Here is a 17,495-nt window from a genome sequence, read left to right as displayed (position 1 = left end):
CAGTGTTAGGCCTTTCCACAGGCAAAAAAAGGTAGTGTAATAGCTCAAACTAAAATATGTACACTGTTTGAAGAATGAAACAACACTACACAGAATAACACAATCGTGTCCACATAACCTCGGTCTGAAAAAGTAAATGGTATCCTTTATCCCTCCACCCATTCTGCATTAATCATACTGCACCATGTCCCGTTCACTGTTTAAAAAAAAAGCTGTACTGTAACAAGTCCCAGTGCTTTCAATAAATAAGGTTATATAATAGTATAATAATATAGTATAATAATACTGCTGGTTTCGTTTTTTTCTCAGCTGGAGTAAATAAATAAAATCATATGCTTTTATTTTGAAGGGGAAATGCTGCAGTTTGCCGTAACGTTGCTCTCTGCTGGCTTCACGCACCCAACGTGACGTCACGGGTACTGGCTGTGCCCCATGGTGCCATCGCCTGGAGGCAACTCCAGGTAAATACATCCTCTGAAACCATTTAGTGGAGCAACTCACACTAAGCACAAACAGGGGGGAATTATTAAAGTATTGCATTAACTACGCCTATACTTTAACTCCAACCTCTGTTATTAAACATATACTTTTCTAAAATGTTATAAATGATATTGCTTTCGCTATTCTTTGTTGTCGCCACTAGGGGGCCGTGATACAGACATGGTGTTGAACTGACATTGAGGTTAGGCAATATGCTGGACTATTCCCCTAAAACCTGCTTGAATAACAGCCGTGAACTAAAGTCGTTATGCACATCATACATTTTTATTACAATGATCCTCCAAAAAATTATGAACAGAGACTTTCAAGTTATAAAACAATTGTGGAAAATGTGTTTTTACCAGAACTAGTCGGATTATTCAGGCGTGGTGAATCCCTTTAAATATGTCACGCCCAGTAAAGTCATGAGGGGAGGAGCATGTCAGAGGACGCAGAACGAGGCCGCACACAACTCTCCTCCGTGGCATTTAACGCCATGTTTTTGTGCATTTTTTGTTTGTGTTTATCCAAGAGCGACACGAAGACATCGAGGAAACCGACGAGGAAAAAGACGCATCCGAGCAAAGCGACGACACTCAACCCCAGAAGGAATTCTTCCAGTTGGCCTGAACGTTGTGCTTTTTTTTTTACGACAGGTGTTCTCTGTAACCAGCAGCTTTCATTTTGGGAGGCTTTCTAGCACCCTTGTTATGAGTCCAGCCACACATGCTCCCACTGAATCACACACACACACACACACACACACACACACACATAGAGACATCTACAGGTATATGCATACACACATATTGCCACAATAAAACAATTGAATAGATGGCAGACGGTAGATTAAAAACCAAAAGTTTGCAACAAATCTAGAACGATTGTAATTTGCATTTTGGCCCCCCGAAAAGAAATGTACTTTCTTGACCAATGAAAAACAAAATATAGCTTTAGACAACTCTACAACTAAAGCACAACAGGTAAAAAATAAAAAATAAAGCAATTAAATGAAGTATTAGCTTTGCCGCAGACCAACAGAATCATGATGGTCCTTTTATTTGGCGCACAAAGCTAAACCAGCTCATGATTTCCATTTATATTTTCATTACTCAAGCCAAAACATGAAAGATAAGATGAATAGAGTTATACGGCTATTTACAAAAGGGAAGCGGGAGGGGACGGACGAGGCGACGTTGTCATGATTGAAAACAGTAAATCATTGTATTCAAAGAATTAATTTCTACCATAACGAGGAGCCTTCTCTCGGGTTATTGATCAACCAGCAGAGACCTGACGCAGCAGGGCCGTCCAATCACGTCAGTCGCACGGGGTGACATCCAATCAGATCCGCAGAGGATGCAATCGTTTGACGGAGAAGACCACCATGTACCTGAGGAATGAAAACCCACCCAGGCTGGCCACTCGCATTGCACACACACACACACACACACACACACACACACACACACACACACACACACACACACACACACACACACACACACACACACACACACACACACACACACACACACACACACACACACACACACACACACACACACACAGTACTTGTGATCAAGTTAACTCGAAACCCCACGGAGCGCCACATGAAAAAATTCGCTCCTCTGTGCTGTTCAAGATTGTCAGGATCATCACAACGACACTAAAGCGGGCTTCCTCTGTACCATCACATCTGGCCTATAACCACCTCCCCCCCCCCACCACACACCTTTAAATGTTCCTCAGTTTTTAAGTTAATTTCAAGTCCGGAGCGAAGTCGAGATATTTCAGTGGCTACTCGCTCCCTCCATGATGATCAGAGAGGGGAAGAGTGAAGACGGGGGCTCTCAGAGTTCGTTGGGGGTGTCGGTTAAAGATGAAGGGGCATCTCAGTGGGCTGAAATGGGATTTTTCCTTCTTCTTTTTCAGCCAACATCACAACAGTGACATTTCGAAAAAAGAAAAAAACACCCGTCTCTACGTCAGCATTCTGGATTCCGAAGGAAAATGTCGACGCCGCGCTAGGACTGGCTGTAGGAGTTGCCCTGGTTCCCATTGGAGCTCTGGTCACTCTCGCTGTCGACAGACGGAGGAAACGGTTACACGCAGCTCGTCTACTTTTAGTCTAAATTAAATGACTTGCTAAATTATAACGCACGTTATTTTTACATCTAAATGTGCTCAAGAACGTCAAACTTGTGGCATAACATTTACAGCTCAGTTTAGTTGCTTTTTTCCTCTCTATTTATTTATCCGTGCTTCTCGGATCGGGCCGTAACTTTAAAAAAAAAAACAGTTGAGCCTCCGCTGTATGAGACGTCATGGTTACCTGTTGGGAGGAGGTTTGGGTTTGGGCATCTTGTTTAGCACGGCGGCGATCTCCTTTCTGTCATCAAAGTTTTTCCACTGGTCGTAGAGCTTCAGAATGACACGGATGATCTCCAGGATCTGGACAGAAAAAACAAAAAGACTTCAGTCAGCGTCTGTGGATCCACAGCTGCTCAATGGGAGTCCACAAAACACACAGAGCACAACACCACACTGTTGGCACGCAAACAGATAAACGTGAGCAATTAGTTACAAGAAAGTTACTAGAGAAACGCACCGCCGCGGCATTTAAAAGGCGCGCCGTACCCGAGCGAAACAATGTTTTTTGCTAGCGACGCGTTTTTTAGCGTCACGTCTGGCGTGACCGAGCCCTAAAGGTGCGTTCACACCAAAAGCGGAGCAATTTTTCGCGTCGCCCAAAACGCGTGAGTTTACTCGCTCGACTATTTGCCGTGTTCACGCCATAAGCGTCGAGACGCTCCGCGAGGGGCGGGGCTTATCTCCGTGTCTCGTCTCCGTAAAGACCGTTATCATCTCCTTCACCCACCAGAATAATAACCACTAGTTCTGCTTTATATTTGTTGTGGACGTCCCACACACTAACGCCCTCGTGTTTGGGTTGATGACATCACCCGTAGGCTCACTCAGCTCGGTCACTTTCACCGATGAAGTTACCGTTATGTCTGAAAGACTTCCGCTTCCAGCGCTACGAGAGCGAAACTCGAGAGCTGATTGGCCCGAGGTGCGAGATGACCGCCTCAAAGTGGAAATATTTCAACTCTGGGCGAAAATTGCGCCGCTGAAAACGCGTCGCCCACATCGCGTCGCCCGGGAAAAATATTGCGTCTATCGCAGCCACACGCGTCTGTACGTTGACTTTTCACTTACGAAAAAATAGTTTCGCTTTTGGTGTGAACGCACCTTAACCCTTGTGTTGCCTTCGGGTCAATTTGACCCGATTCAATGTTTCACCCTCCTGTCGCCTTCGGGTCAATATGACCCGATTCAATGTTTAACCCTCCTGTTACCTTTATATTTACTAACATATTTTACCCTTGAGGTCAATATGACCCCAGCTATTAAAATCTCCAGAAAATTATTAGAATTAATATTGTTTTCCAAGTTTAAGTGTGAGGTACTTTATGTTTGTTTGTTGACTCCCGAAAGAACACCGACATTAAACATTGAATCGGGTCAAATTGACCCGAAGGCGACAGGAGGGTTAAATATTGAATCGGGTCAAAATGACCCGAAGGCAACACAAGGGTTAACACGACCATGCGCTACCTTAAAAAGTGAGAGGTTGCACAGTGTAACCTTTTCTCTTAAACAGACGAGCGTTTTTGATTCTGGGTGATGATGTATCTTTACCAGACACTGTGAGAAAAGTTGATTCATGCGTCAAAGAGCCATGTACATGCGTCTCAACCTTAACAAATTCAGATTCTATAAACACCAAAAACATGTGAAACGGGATTTTTGAGACATTCTTACTTTGTCCATGTCGACCGAAAGCTCTGCAAACCACTGCCTGGCATCTTTCTGCTGCACCACGCAGGCAACATGGAGGCAGGCTGCGGGAGGAAAGACGTTCATCACGTTACATGTAATCGTCTCATTGTAAGTCAGTAACTACATTACATTACATGTCATTTAGCAGACGCTTTTATCCAAAGCGACTTACAATAAGTGCATCAACCTAGAGTACAAACTAAGAACAACAAGAATACAGGAAGTAACATTTCCTCAACATAGTCGAACTACAAAAGTACCATAATAAGAGCTATTTAAGTGCCACTGAAGTGCAAATCTGTGTTTTAATCCAGATATAGTCGGAAAAGGTGTGTTTTCAGTCTCCGGCGGAAGATGTCGATTGTACATTACATGGCCGTAATGAGAATTGCACGGGGGCACATCTTACCCAAGGCAATCATGAAGGGAGGGTAGAGCAGACACAGATCCGTCCTGTATGTGTCGTTCACTATTCGCCTGGTGGAGACAGAGAACAGCACAGACACCGGGTAAGACGACCAACAACGGCTAGAAGTGGCGTTCAAGGACGTCAGAAGAGACGGATGACACTACGCAGACAGCATCGTACCAGGCCAGGGGCAGCAGCATGTCCTCCTGTCCCATATCCTGCACATACTGCAACAGAGGTCTGTAGGGGTGGTACACGATGAGGCAGCAGTCCTGAGGGGGGGGAAAGATAATCAGTTATCAAACCATTTAAATCAAATCGGAATACAGCATGCGGTACAGAAGCAATGACACACAGCGCTCTCCACTCACCATCAACTCCAGAAGGTAGAACTCACACTCTAGTATCTGTAGAAAGACACAAGTTTGAAATTGTATTTAACACAGGGTTCTTACACATTTTGACCAATGGATTCCCAGGACTTTTCCATGACTTTAAACCAAATTTCCACGACCAAACTGAAATCTCGGTATAAACATGAAAACTGCAGAAAAGTGTGCGTATTGAGAGCTATCGCCGGCTTATATTTTGAGCGTCTTTCCTCAAAAAATATATTAATTATTTCAAACTCGACGTAAATAAACAGGTGATTTTAACAAATCTCCATGACTTGTCCAAAACTTTTGTGATTTAAGTTTTTTCCCTATGACTATTCCAGGCCTGGAAATGACCCTTTTAAAATTCCATGACTTTTCCAGGTTTTCCGTGACCGTACGAACCCTGTTAACATATCAGACCGGTTAAACTGAACATGTTTTTACAATAGAAGAAAAAAAAACACATCTGTGTTGACATCTTGAAAAAAGGGTCTTAAAATAAAGGATATAGTATATGGCAGGTATAAACCTATTCACTTATTATTATGAGAGACTGTCTTATCAGGCCGAATGCAGCTTTCGGCTTCTCAGCCAATACTCAAATCCGTTTCACTAATATTACCCAGCATTGCCTTCTATATTTAGTGACACTTTTTCTAAACAGTTGGAAGACAAAGGAATTTTAACTTTTGATAGCTCGTATGAAAATGTAATTCTTCTCTCGATAAAAGTTTCCCACAAGCCCTCCTTTCAAGTCTGAATCTTGCTTAAACTTTGTGAGTATCATGTATTAGACACACACACACACGGACATTAATAAGTCACATGTCTTCGTCACTGTTATTAGACTGCTGGGTTAAGACTTCACTTGACCTCTTTACGTCGCTGCATTCACGGTTTGACACATGTCATTTCTAATGTTGTCTTCGTTGCGTCTCTGGGTAACAGCATCGAGGTACCCAACATGGATTCTTACACTAACGCTTTACTCACATGATTCATTCTGTATGGGAACTCCTTTGGAAAGGCATAGGAAAATCTTGTTTTCACTGTTCGAGAAAATAAACATTATTATACTGTCGCCACTGCAGAAAAAACAAGAATTTGATGCGATTTGTACCATTTTCAAGTTTAGGAAACATTTGACAAAGAGTTGCGACTTACACACAGATGTTGCCGCAGAGATTAGCCTGGTATTGGACACAACTCCAAATTCCTGAGTGGGCATAAGAGTTTGAGTACAAAACCAATGCTCAGAGGACACAGACAACAGACGCTACTACAAGTGTACAATGCTTGTCCACAGAATTTACATACCTCAACTTTAGAAGCTAAAAAAACACAGGTAGGAGCCATGAGCACTGGATCTATACTTTTCAGGGAATACCTGAAAACAAAAAGGAGGTTAAGAATTATCCACGTTGGGCAAGTAGGATTGAGGTAATGACAATCATACTACAGCTCAGAGCTAAAATAAACATTATCCATTCAAGGCTAAAGGAAAGGTGAGCAAAGTCAAAACCTAACTCGGGGTGGGTGCTATGGTTTCAAAGGACACAGTAGCATTAGCAACGTGGATATGATGGACAAGCAGACAGTTGTATTCACCTAACAATGATGCATTAATGATGCTGATAATAATGTCACTTAAGTTTGCCAAATGTGGTGCAGCTGTAACGGCAGAACAACATTTACGTTGAAAAACCAAATCACAAAAAATAACCCTAGATGAAATTATAATATCATAAGATACGATACCTGGCGTAGAAGCGTTTGAAGTAAACAGTTGCAGTAGCGATGACCTGCTGCCGCAGCTTCAGGTGTTCTCCTAAAGCCTGGATCACTGAAAGAGACAGAATTACACATTAAATAACTTTAAAGTAAAATGATCCAACTAGAATATTTAGTTATAAAATGTTATTTGGCTTGATAATAAATCAAAATGTTAAAAAAAGTAAATACACTAGTCATATAATGAAAGTAGACAAAATAAATGCGAGACATTTCAGTTGGACTGTGAGTAACATACATAAGATGCGGTGTTATTTCATGTAATCTAAAAGGAGATAGGGGTTTTTAAATTGTAAAAAAATAAAAGTAAGAAATACCATTGGCAAAGAAAATCTGCAGCTTCCAGTACTCCTCTTCCGAGAGAAACTTCAGATCCTTCTGTCGCTCTTTCATCAGGTCCTGCTTGTCCAGAACCCACTGCAGACTTTAACACAGGAAAAAACAAGCTTTACCTCCACATTATTTTGGTTCTGTTGGATATTCGTGCCTCAATGACTACCGCCCTGTTGCACTCACTCCCATTGTCATGAAGTGCTTTGAGCGGCTGGTTCTGGCACACATGAAGGTTTCCTTCCCACCCACCCTGGACCCACACCAGCTTGCCTACCGCAGCAATAGGAGCATAGACGATGCAGTCTCCACAGTACTGCACTCTGTGCTCACACATCTGGAAAATAACAACAGTTACGCACGACTGCTATTTGTGGACTTCAGTTCAGCATTCAACACCGTCATCCCCTCCAAGCTAATCACTAAACTTGGAGAGCTGGGCATCAACACCTCCCTCTGCAACTGGATTATGGACTTCCTGACCGACAGACCACAGTATGTAAGGTCAGGCAACATCTGCTCCGCCACTGCCACACTCAACACCGGTGTGCCACAGGGCTGTGTGCTGAGCCCATTCCTGTGTTCTCTCTTCACCCATGACTGCCGGCCTGTATGTGGATCCAACTCCGTCATCAAATTTGCAGACGACACTACAGTGATTGGTCTCATCAGCAACAACAGGGAAGAGGTACAGCACCTGGCCATGTGGTGCGCCGACAATAACCAGCTCCTTAACACAAGCAAAACCAAGGAGCTCATCGTGGACTTCAGGAAGAAGAACAAGAGCACGCACGACCCCATCCACATCAACGGGATGGCCGTCGAGCGTGTTTCCAGCTTCAAGTTCCTGGGGACCCATATCTCGGAGGACCCGTCCTGGAACACCAACACCTCCAGCCTCGTCAAGAAAGCTCACCAGCGCCTCTTCTTTCTGAGGACACTGAAGAAGAATCACCTGTCTTCAGCCATCCTGGTGAATTTCTACCGCTGTGTGATCGAGAGCAACAGCTTCTTCCACAGAGCTGTTACTCTTTTGAACTCTACCCCCCTCTGATCATCATACACCACTCTATGCGCACTGTAGACACTTTATGCCATTTGTTGCACTATCGAGTTAATATACACTGAATATTTGCACTAGTTTAGCAACACCAGAAATATATACTTATATCTCCGCATAACCTGTATGTCATGTATTTATTATGATACTTCTGTTGCACTTCTGGTTAGATGCCAAAGTGCATTTCGTTGCTCTGTACTTGTACATGTGTAATGACAATAAAGTTGAATCTAATCTAATCTAATATTCAACCCGTCATCGACCCCCAGCTAGCGGGTAGCGAAGCGGATTCGACAGAAACCACCGACAGACGCGAAGCATATACATTACAAAAGTCAGCATAAATAAGAACAGCATTCGTCTTTGAATATATTCGCCTTCGGTCTTTATTAAAATCGTTCTCTATATATCGTCGCACGGGTCGAGGAGGAGAACCGGTCGGCCTACGATAACCCCGCAGCTAGCGCGAGGCCTCACAACACACACGGCGGTTTGCGAAACAAAGACGTAACATGTCACTTTCTAAATAAAAACTTACTAATGAGAACTTTGCCAGAAGTTTCCCGCCATTTCGTAGCTGTTGAGGTAGAGAAGGACACTTTTTTAACGATGCAACTTTCCTACAAAGAAGAGGATCACACAGGCAATGTTGTGTTCCGCAGACACGGGGGTGACATCGAAAAGGTCCCGGAGACGCACAGATAGCTCTGCGGAAAGGTTCCTGGATTTAGTTCCGCCTATAAAACGTAAACACAAATATTAGATTAAACTTTATTAAAATAAATAACATAAATATGTATGTATGTTATAATTTATTTCTGTTTTGTGTACAATCTTTTGCACAATAAAATAATATAAATTACATTTCATTTGAAATTAGAGGTCTAAAATAATATCAATAAAAATAATAACATCTATATTTTGTTTTTAAATAGAATACCTTACTGATACAGTAACATTTCTTATTCTAACTTATTTCTCGATCCCTTTTTTCACCAGAACAGTTACAAATCAGGACACTTATGAGAGCGCACCGTCACCATTTCTGGAGCAGCGGACTACAGATGAAGAATAGATCTTCATACCTATCAAATATATGCTGTACAACACCTTTCTATTAATATTCAGATGTCCTAGAAAATCCCAGAATTCAACATGGAATTGGAGAGAAGACACAACTTGTACTCAAGCAGCACGTCTTTTTTCAGGATTTATTTGATCCTCCGTGGATCCTTTCCATTCAGAAAGCTTCACACTGCGTCCGGCCCCTTTGCTCTGCCTTCTCCGCTTTTCTGCTCATTAAATCCTCCTGTGTACCAGAACTGTGCCTTTCAAAGTAACTCAAATAAACAGCACGCAACCGCAGGTGTGGATTTCATTTATATCAAAAGAGACACTTACACAGACACACATTTTTTTTCCAATATTTATTTAAACCAAAGTAGCAAAGGCTTTCCAACAGACAACTATCCACATGTAAACGTGTTATTTTTGAAATTACATCCAGTACCCGGTCAAAGATCCCATTTATTAGGAAGTTACATAATAACCAAAAGTGCACCATTAGGACTTCCTTAATTTGTTCGTGGAGACAATGTTTTAATTATGGCATATATAAAGTAAAGCAGCTTATTTACAGTACATAGAAACCCATGATTTACAGGCATGTAGTGAGAAGCATTCCTTGAAGTAGCATAGAATCCCTCCATTGTCTCCCCCAGTGTCCCAAATCTTCACATTGACAGATAAATACAAAGAAATAAAGTGACGTGCAATTAATAGTACTAAATTATTTGGCACCCCACCAAAAAGAAGCAATCTTGATTACAACTTAAGAAAAAAAAATTGTTTACTGGGATTGCATTTTTTTTTAAAGCACATAATGATGAGTCAGTGTTGTGCGATTGTGCATTTATGTTTCTAGTGCGAAGGTTTGGGTTCCCCCCCCACTCCGCCGGCGAGACGGTAAACCGCGAGGCTGACTTCATGTGCGAGGGCGTCAGCGCTCTCCTAAAACACAGACACAACAACACCAGTATGGATCACAGAGCAAGAGCAAAAGATCAGCAAATATGTCCAAAAGAAAACAAAGAAGAAAGTCTCACCTGTGTGTCTGCCTCGGCGTAAACTCTGACCACGTCCTCGGTGCCGGAGGGTCTCACAAAGGAGCGGGCCCGACCGTACTTCTTCACTAAACCGTCGATGGCCTCCTGAAGTCCCGTTGGGCTCACTGCCCGTCTCTCTGCGTCTGCGGTGTCTATCACCCTGCGGTCTGACACCTGAGAAAAGAAAAGAAATCAACGACCTCCTCATGCTCAGCGTATCCATGTTAGAGTGACGCCGAGAACAGATTATGTACCAAACATCAAAAGGGGTTAACTTAAAGTAACAACTCTGCTCTCCTGCAGTCTTTGAAAGTGTTCGTGAGCGAGACACCGACACCCAAACAAGTCTAGGGTTACTGCAGACACCGGTATATCAGATTAAAGTACTTTTTTATTGATAGTAAAAGGCTCCGAGGGTAAAAAATACCCGTCAGAAGCAGCTCTTCGAGACGTGAAGTTCGAGGATGGAGAGAGAACTGAGGCATATTTTTTAATCTAGATAGAATATTTTAAAATGACATATTTCCCCTCAAATGTAAGGACTCTCAGAGCCTGCGCCAACAAAGAAACACATCTCCCTTTCAGAAATTGTGCACACTGCAATACAGTAATGAACCTTGACTTTGAGCTGCCTGTTCGGAAGGTCCTCGTAGATGGCGTCCCACTGCTGGATTGTCATTCCCTTGATGGCTAGTATGGCTTCGATCAGCAGCATGTCAGAAATGGCATCACCGACCGTCTTTAGACGATAACAACACAGCACATCAGAACTAGGAGTGGCTTTATCATTACGGCGTTAATGGATCAGTGAAACGTGTTTGAGTGCGTGTCCACCTGGTTGATGACGTTGATGGTGTTCTGCAGCAGGAGAGCTGCTCTCTTCCTCTCGCCGCTGGAGTCCTCAGCCAGCTGCTGGACCTTCTCTTCCGCCGCCTTACTGAACAACACCTGACAAACACATCACGCTATGTTGAGCATCTTTACACCGGCTAACCAAAGACACCAGTATGGTGCAATAAAAGGGGCAGTTTGGTGGATTTTTTTGTTTTTTGTCTGCGTTATTTACGGGATTTTTTTTAAGACTCATTTTTAAAGTAATATTTGTTACAGATACAAAAAACTGCTGTAACATTTTTTTCTAAAACATGGTTACAGCGTTTCCTAAGTCAATAAAATCAAACCATTACTCTTCATGCATTACACAGGACTTCTCCATTCGAGTATATTTGTGGACACTTTAGTACACAATAGAATAGTTTAAAGAACTTTAGGAGGATATTTAGACATTATTCTTCCAGGTGGTAAACCGATGTTGTTTTAATTAGAGCCGAGGCTCCACACGATAATACATTCTAATGAAACGCAACGTACGGTATAATATGAACAAATCATTAAAGGCCACAAATATACTACAATATTGACACATAGAGAATGTATTTTATTATCGTATTTCATTAATATGATTCATGGGATCTGTATTCGTGTTTCTGATCTACTCACCGTTCCATGACCGTTGGCCTCGAAGTACACGCCGATATCGAACTCCTGGGCTGCATGATGAAGGTGCTTCACTCCAGTTTTAGTACACCTCAAGATCACCTACAGTACGTCACAAGAAAATGTGTGAACTTAATTTTGTATGTTTTTTTTTTTTTTTTTAAGAAACAAAAAGATCTCACAAGTGGGTTTTTTCACCTTCATCGTGTCTTCCAAATAGTTTGTTGAGCTCCCGTTCGCGTACGCAGTTTGCACCACTGCGATCTCCAAGTCTAGACCAGCCTGCGTGGAAAGAAACAAAACTATTTACTGAAGGTTTGCGTCCATGTTTTATCTATTTTTGACAGCTTTGTGTTTGTGAGTGTACCTGCGTGAGCAGCTCTTTAAGAAAAGTGCTGATGAGAGTCGCGATTTTATCTCCATCCAGCAGGTGAAACTGTCCTTCAGAGTCCGTGTAGTAGTAAACTATTCGATCAGCGTCACCGTCAAAGGAACAGCAACGCTCCCCTGAGTTAACCTTCATGCCTTTACAGAGAGAGAGAGAGAGATTATCGCATATGTTTATTTGGTACTTCTCTAACAAAAGTTGCATTTACTGGGACACAGAACATGATACAAATGTCATATTAACCCTCCTGTTACCTTTACTAACATATTTTACCCTCGGGGTCAATTTGACCCCAGCAATTAAAACCTCCAGAAAATTATTAGAATTAATATTGTTTCCCAAGTTTAAGTGTGAGGTACTTTATGTTTGTTTGTTGACTACCTAAATAGCCCTTTAAATATATAAAAAAGTTGATATTTCTTATATGTTTGACACAGTGAAAAACAGCCTGGGGTCAAATTGACCCCAAAGAACACCGACGTTAAACATTGAATGGGGTCAAATTTACCCGAAAGGTAACAGGAGGGTTAAGAGTGTAAATATGAGTGTAAGACCAGAATTTATCGATATTATTTTGGTAAATGTGTGATAAAATATTGCATCTTTAATTTTTTATGAAATATCTACTATTTTGTTGTCACTCTAGTTATGATACGATACTTATTAACTAGATGAAAAGTATTTTTCCTTTTTTCAGACGAATAATTTTAATCTGCATCACAATTCATGATGCTTCTTCCGACAACTCTAGAAAGCGGCGTCGCACCTGTTGGAGGGTTTTGCTGCACTTTGACGAAGTCAGCCCCACACTGGTGGTTGAGCTTTCCTGTACTGCCGTCGTTGAACAGCGATATGTGCAGCTCCTTCTTCAGGTGACTCTCCAGCTCGCGCAATTTTAGGGCGCCAATACCGTTAGCGCCGTCCACAGAGAGGTGTTTCTGGTCGTCCGTACAATTGGACGCCTATCAAAAGAGAGAAAAGATGGAGGTGAGGAGAGATGGCTGGTTCCTGCATTGATGGATGTTTTGCAGAAACCACACAACATACATCCACATGTTCATGGTTTGAATAATGTCACACGACCAGCCGTGTTTTCTTACATTCTTTGTGAGCTGAATGAAAGCTTGGCAGAATTTCTTATAGTATCCTTCCACTGTGGCTTCTCCATATTTACCCTGAGTGTTCTGACAGCACACCATGTAGTGGAGCTGCGGGGTGGTCACCAAACCATAGTCTGATGGGATGGGATGAGAGAGTCAGAGGGCAGATAAAGAATATATATATTTATATATACACACACATATATATATATATACACACATACACTACCGTTCAAAAGTTTGGGGTCACTTAGAAATGTCTTTATTTTTCAAAGAAAAGCACTGTTTTTTCAATAAAGATAACATTAATCAAAAATACACACTATACATTGTTAATGTGGTAAATGACTATTCTAGGTGGAAACGTCTGGTTTCTAATGAAATATCTCCAGAGGTGTATAGAGGCCCATTTCCATCAACTATCACTCCAGTGTTCTAATGGTACATTGTGTTTGCTAATCGCCTTAGAAGACTAATATCTGATTAGAAAACCCTTGTGCAATTATGTTAGCACAGCTGAAAACAGTTATGCTGGTGATATAAGCTATAAAACTGGCCTTCCTTTGAGCTTGAAGAACAAAATTAATACTTCAAATATTAATCATTATTTCTAACCTTGTCAATGTCTTGACTATATTTTCTATTCAATTTTCAATTAATTTGATAGATAAAAGTGAGTTTTCATGGAAGACACGAAATTGTCTGGATGACCCCAAACTTTTGAACGGTATATTTACATATATCTATATATAAATGAATACAACTCAGAAAACAAACGAGTTTAATAGGAGTATAAACAAGTTTAAAGTAACCCCACCTTTGTTGTGACCACCGAGTGCAGATACCCCATCCAGCACCGCCTTTGAAAGGCTCGCACTGCTGCTTCTACAGTTAAATGACACATGTTTTAGTCTTAAATAATTAGCCGTCTGTCAACACTAAGAGGCATAAAAAGTAATAAAAGCGTGTGTTAGTTTCGCTCTCTGCACTGTGACCTGAGTGGCCTCAGTGTATCTATGAAATCCAAAACAAGAGATTATTGAAGATCATATACCTGGTGTCTTTGCCAATAAACACGTCAGCCTCCTGACTCATGTTTATGGCCTCCTTCTCTATAATGTCCTTTAGGGCAGCGAGCAAGTCTTCCTGCTCGGCGTTGGCCAGCTGGGTGGCGTAGCCCTCCCATGTCAGTGTCACCATCTCCCCCATGGGGTCAACCAGCTTCACCCCGTTGTCCTCCTACACAAGTACAGATGTAAAGAGAGAGACCGGAGGAAGTTGGAGGGGAGAATTATGACCATGATGTGTTTATAGGATTGTTTATGCTGGTGAGATCAAATTATACTATTTTCAATAAAGATTGTTGGAGCTATTTATTTTGACATTTGTATTTAGTTTTTATTGTAACGTAATATTGATTATTCATTGCTTATTTACGTTATATTTTGATAAGTTAGAAGAGCTTTTTTTTAATGATAGTTTTAGTTTCGTTCATTGTGATTGTTGTTTAAATATATTTAGTTTTAGGATTCACTGATTGGGTAACACTGGGCACCTGTGGTTATATGTAGATGTGGGTAGGCACAGGACCAGCATGCACCAGGATGGCCTATGGTTTTTTACCAGCATCAGCACAGAGAGGAAGTGTCAGCGTTATGTTTGATCTTTTTGTTTGTTTAGAAAATAAATGATCAGAATCATAACATACCGAAAACCAATAATCTAAAATATCCTCACAGAATTAAGATGATAGATCTATGTGGCGTTAATATTTCTGCATGGCTTCCTCACCTCAGGGTTGTGGGATGCGGTGACCATGACTCCAATGGTGGCTTTGGTCTTCTTGGAGCGCAAGGTGGCCAATAGTCCCATCCTGAACATGATGTGGTCCAGCAGTTTCGCATTGGTCCTAAAGCCAGCGGTACCATACTGCAAAACCAACCCAGCAGGCTTCGGGTGCAGATCGGACTGCTTTGATACGTCCTGAAACTGGGCCATCTGTGAGACACATGATAAACACATACCAGACCGGTCAGCGGTGGAAGACGTGATACCGTCCAATACAACAAAAAATTCAAGCAATCACATCCTTGCTTAATTTACAGTACAGATTATCATCGCAAAAAGAATTTTCTTACGCAGCATAATTATAATGTATTACTTTAAACTACTTGTATTACTGCATAAATAAGCATTTTGACGGTATAACTGGTTAGGCTGGGTGAATTTTTTTTTCTCCATATTGATAATGTACTGAGAAATCATTTGAGCTTTATTTTTATTTTTTATTAATTGAAACATAACGAACAGGTCTTTAAAACACCGACTGAATCAACGCCGAGACTAAGCTGTTGTCAAAGGACAGGAGGATAAAGTGTACAGTCCATTACGGAAGTAGTCCGTCGCTAAACAGAGAAACTCAATTAACTGAATCATATCAATTGAATGAGAGATTAATTTACTTAGATTTACGTGAACGAATTTAAAACCAGAATTGGCGCTTGCACGCTGAACGTGAGCGACAAGCCGAAGCTATGAATAAAAGCGCTTTTAGTTGTTGTTTTATTCACTTACCTTGCAGTTTGTTGGGTGTTCGGCAGTTCAGTGAAGTGTATGAATCGCTTCCTGTTTGTCCGGCTGACGACGTGGCTGCAGTTCCGTCTACGTCACGTGACGCGTTACGTACGACGTGCCTTTTTCTCCACGCATGAATTTATCTCGTTACTCTGATACCAGGAGACTCCACAACCAGGATAAATATCCACATAAAAATATATATATTTTTTGTATTTTTAAATAAATTAAAAAAACACGACTTTGGCTTTTTTAGTGCATTTCCGGTTTGACACATTTTGACCAAAAGGATTTCCAATGCCATTATGAAAACTCTTATTTTAGGCCCATATAGCGCAATTACGGATTATCTCTGTTAGCGCTTGTTTTAACAGTATCGTGGGGCAAATTAAACCCCGGATTCATATCCTGCCATAGAATATGTGTGCAATTAAATGGTCTGCTGATATGTTACAGACACTGTTTTACCCTCAGCAGCTGTCCCTCTGCGCGATGTGAGTGCAAACCTGGTGAATATCCTACATGCAACATCAGCCACAGTCACGCACGTATATTAACCATTTGGCGCATGAGTTTCTGATATCCGTGACTCCCCTTTAAGAAACGTGGGATATGCGACGTGTGTCATCCAACCCTCGCCAAGAACCCGCTGGTGGAGGAGAGAAGATGGACGTATAGTTAGGCCAAATAAATCAACAAACGACAAGGGTGGGGGGGGGACTGGGGGGAGAAGAAGAAAAGAAGAAAAAAAGGAAATTCCCCTTCTGTTTTTTCTTCTTCCCGAGCATCTTACGCTGCGCAGTGTTGGCGACACCACCGGCGAGCGGTGCGCATTTTCTGTCGATCTGAGGAGTGGACCACAGCGGCATTTCTGGGCCGAAACGGAACGATTTGAACGGAAAGAAAACGCCGCAATCCTAAAACACGAGGAGGAAATAACAATTCTTCTCTTATTTTGAAAGCCTTTTTTTAACGCACTGACGCGGGAGGGAAGACAGTCAACCCTGATGCGCCCCCCCCCACACGGGATATTTGACCGACCTATGGAGTGTTGATTTACATCCTGTCATTTCCCGAGAATAATCTTTTTTTGGGAACACTCGCTTGCACCCACTTTTTTTTTTCAATGACCTAAATATATATTTATATATTTCTTAAATAATTGCCGCGGGCTGAGAACATATCTTTCATTGTCAGTCGTGACATAACCGAGTGGCATTAGCTCTCCAAGGTGCTGAACCGAGCGGACCGGTCGAGCGCGAGGGGAATCCACAACCTTGCGTAAGTCTCCTCCTGCCACCGCGCGCATCAACGTGACCGACGCGATTTAATGCGAAATTAATGTTCGTGCAGCGGGGTTGAGCTCATTGTGTGTGCTTTTCCTTCGCCCACACAGAAGGTCACAGGCCTGTATTCATCGGGGGAAGAAGAGGAACGCCCGGGATTCGCTTACTTGAACCACCGGAGGGGGGAAGCAGCCGGGTTGCATTCATACATTTTTCTCTTTTTTGTCCTCCTTCCTTCTTCTTCATCGTCCC

At 42.0% G+C, this 17,495-nt stretch overlaps 2 protein-coding genes across 6 annotated transcripts; both read right to left on the bottom strand.

The window, feature by feature from the left end:
• Positions 1 to 743: 743 nt before the first annotated feature.
• ccnc (cyclin C) lies at positions 744 to 8,947 on the bottom strand. 4 transcript variants are annotated; one of them, XM_056427955.1, is made up of 13 exons: positions 8,832 to 8,921; positions 7,420 to 8,173; positions 7,221 to 7,327; positions 6,871 to 6,955; positions 6,430 to 6,499; positions 6,277 to 6,328; positions 6,106 to 6,161; positions 5,107 to 5,142; positions 4,916 to 5,007; positions 4,736 to 4,803; positions 4,309 to 4,388; positions 2,816 to 2,934; positions 744 to 2,562 (listed from the first exon to the last, which is right to left on the bottom strand). In XM_056427955.1, exons 3-13 carry the CDS (start codon positions 7,294 to 7,296, stop codon positions 2,508 to 2,510), a joined length of 789 nt encoding a protein of 262 aa, XP_056283930.1. In that variant the 5' UTR covers positions 7,297 to 7,327; positions 7,420 to 8,173; positions 8,832 to 8,921; the 3' UTR covers positions 744 to 2,507. The 4 variants fall into 4 exon arrangements, with proteins under 4 accessions (XP_056283930.1, XP_056283926.1, XP_056283928.1 ...); XM_056427951.1 differs by having other exon boundaries at positions 7,931 to 8,173; XM_056427953.1 differs by lacking the exon at positions 7,420 to 8,173 and having other exon boundaries at positions 8,832 to 8,947.
• A 754-nt stretch (positions 8,948 to 9,701) lies between these two features.
• On the bottom strand, positions 9,702 to 17,494 carry pgm3 (phosphoglucomutase 3). Of its 2 annotated transcripts, none has more exons than XM_056427945.1 (13): positions 17,411 to 17,494; positions 15,175 to 15,381; positions 14,438 to 14,622; positions 14,201 to 14,268; positions 13,384 to 13,517; positions 13,050 to 13,245; positions 12,263 to 12,420; positions 12,094 to 12,177; positions 11,899 to 11,997; positions 11,233 to 11,346; positions 11,015 to 11,137; positions 10,399 to 10,572; positions 9,702 to 10,303 (listed from the first exon to the last, which is right to left on the bottom strand). In XM_056427945.1, exons 1-13 carry the CDS (start codon positions 17,444 to 17,446, stop codon positions 10,214 to 10,216), a joined length of 1,668 nt encoding a protein of 555 aa, XP_056283920.1. In that variant the 5' UTR covers positions 17,447 to 17,494; the 3' UTR covers positions 9,702 to 10,213. The 2 variants fall into 2 exon arrangements, with proteins under 2 accessions (XP_056283920.1, XP_056283921.1); XM_056427946.1 differs by lacking the exon at positions 17,411 to 17,494 and adding an exon at positions 15,958 to 16,022.
• Between the last annotated feature and the right edge of the window lies 1 nt (position 17,495).

Source organism: Pseudoliparis swirei, chromosome 12 (assembly GCF_029220125.1).
Source record: "Pseudoliparis swirei isolate HS2019 ecotype Mariana Trench chromosome 12, NWPU_hadal_v1, whole genome shotgun sequence".
NCBI lineage: Eukaryota > Metazoa > Chordata > Actinopteri > Perciformes > Liparidae > Pseudoliparis > Pseudoliparis swirei.
Note: the sequence above shows the minus strand (reverse complement) of the source record. Positions and strands in the feature narration are given on the sequence as shown.

Excerpts from the sequence above, each read along its gene's own strand:
- ccnc (XM_056427951.1), bottom strand. The coding sequence starts at position 8,040 with ATGTGGATGGGGTCGTGCGTGCTCTTGTTCTTCTTCCTGAAGTCCACG. Across the intron at positions 6,956-7,220 it reads GCAGATTTTCTTTGCCAATG|TGATCCAGGCTTTAGGAGAA; the intron begins GTATTTCTTACT and ends TGTCTCTTTCAG. Across the intron at positions 6,500-6,870 it reads TTCAAACGCTTCTACGCCAG|GTATTCCCTGAAAAGTATAG; the intron begins GTATCGTATCTT and ends TTTTGTTTTCAG.
- pgm3 (XM_056427945.1), bottom strand. The coding sequence starts at position 17,446 with ATGCAACCCGGCTGCTTCCCCCCTCCGGTGGTTCAA. Across the intron at positions 14,269-14,437 it reads TTTATTGGCAAAGACACCAG|AAGCAGCAGTGCGAGCCTTT; the intron begins GTATATGATCTT and ends ATTTAACTGTAG. Across the intron at positions 11,138-11,232 it reads CCATCAACGTCATCAACCAG|ACGGTCGGTGATGCCATTTC; the intron begins GTGGACACGCAC and ends TATCGTCTAAAG.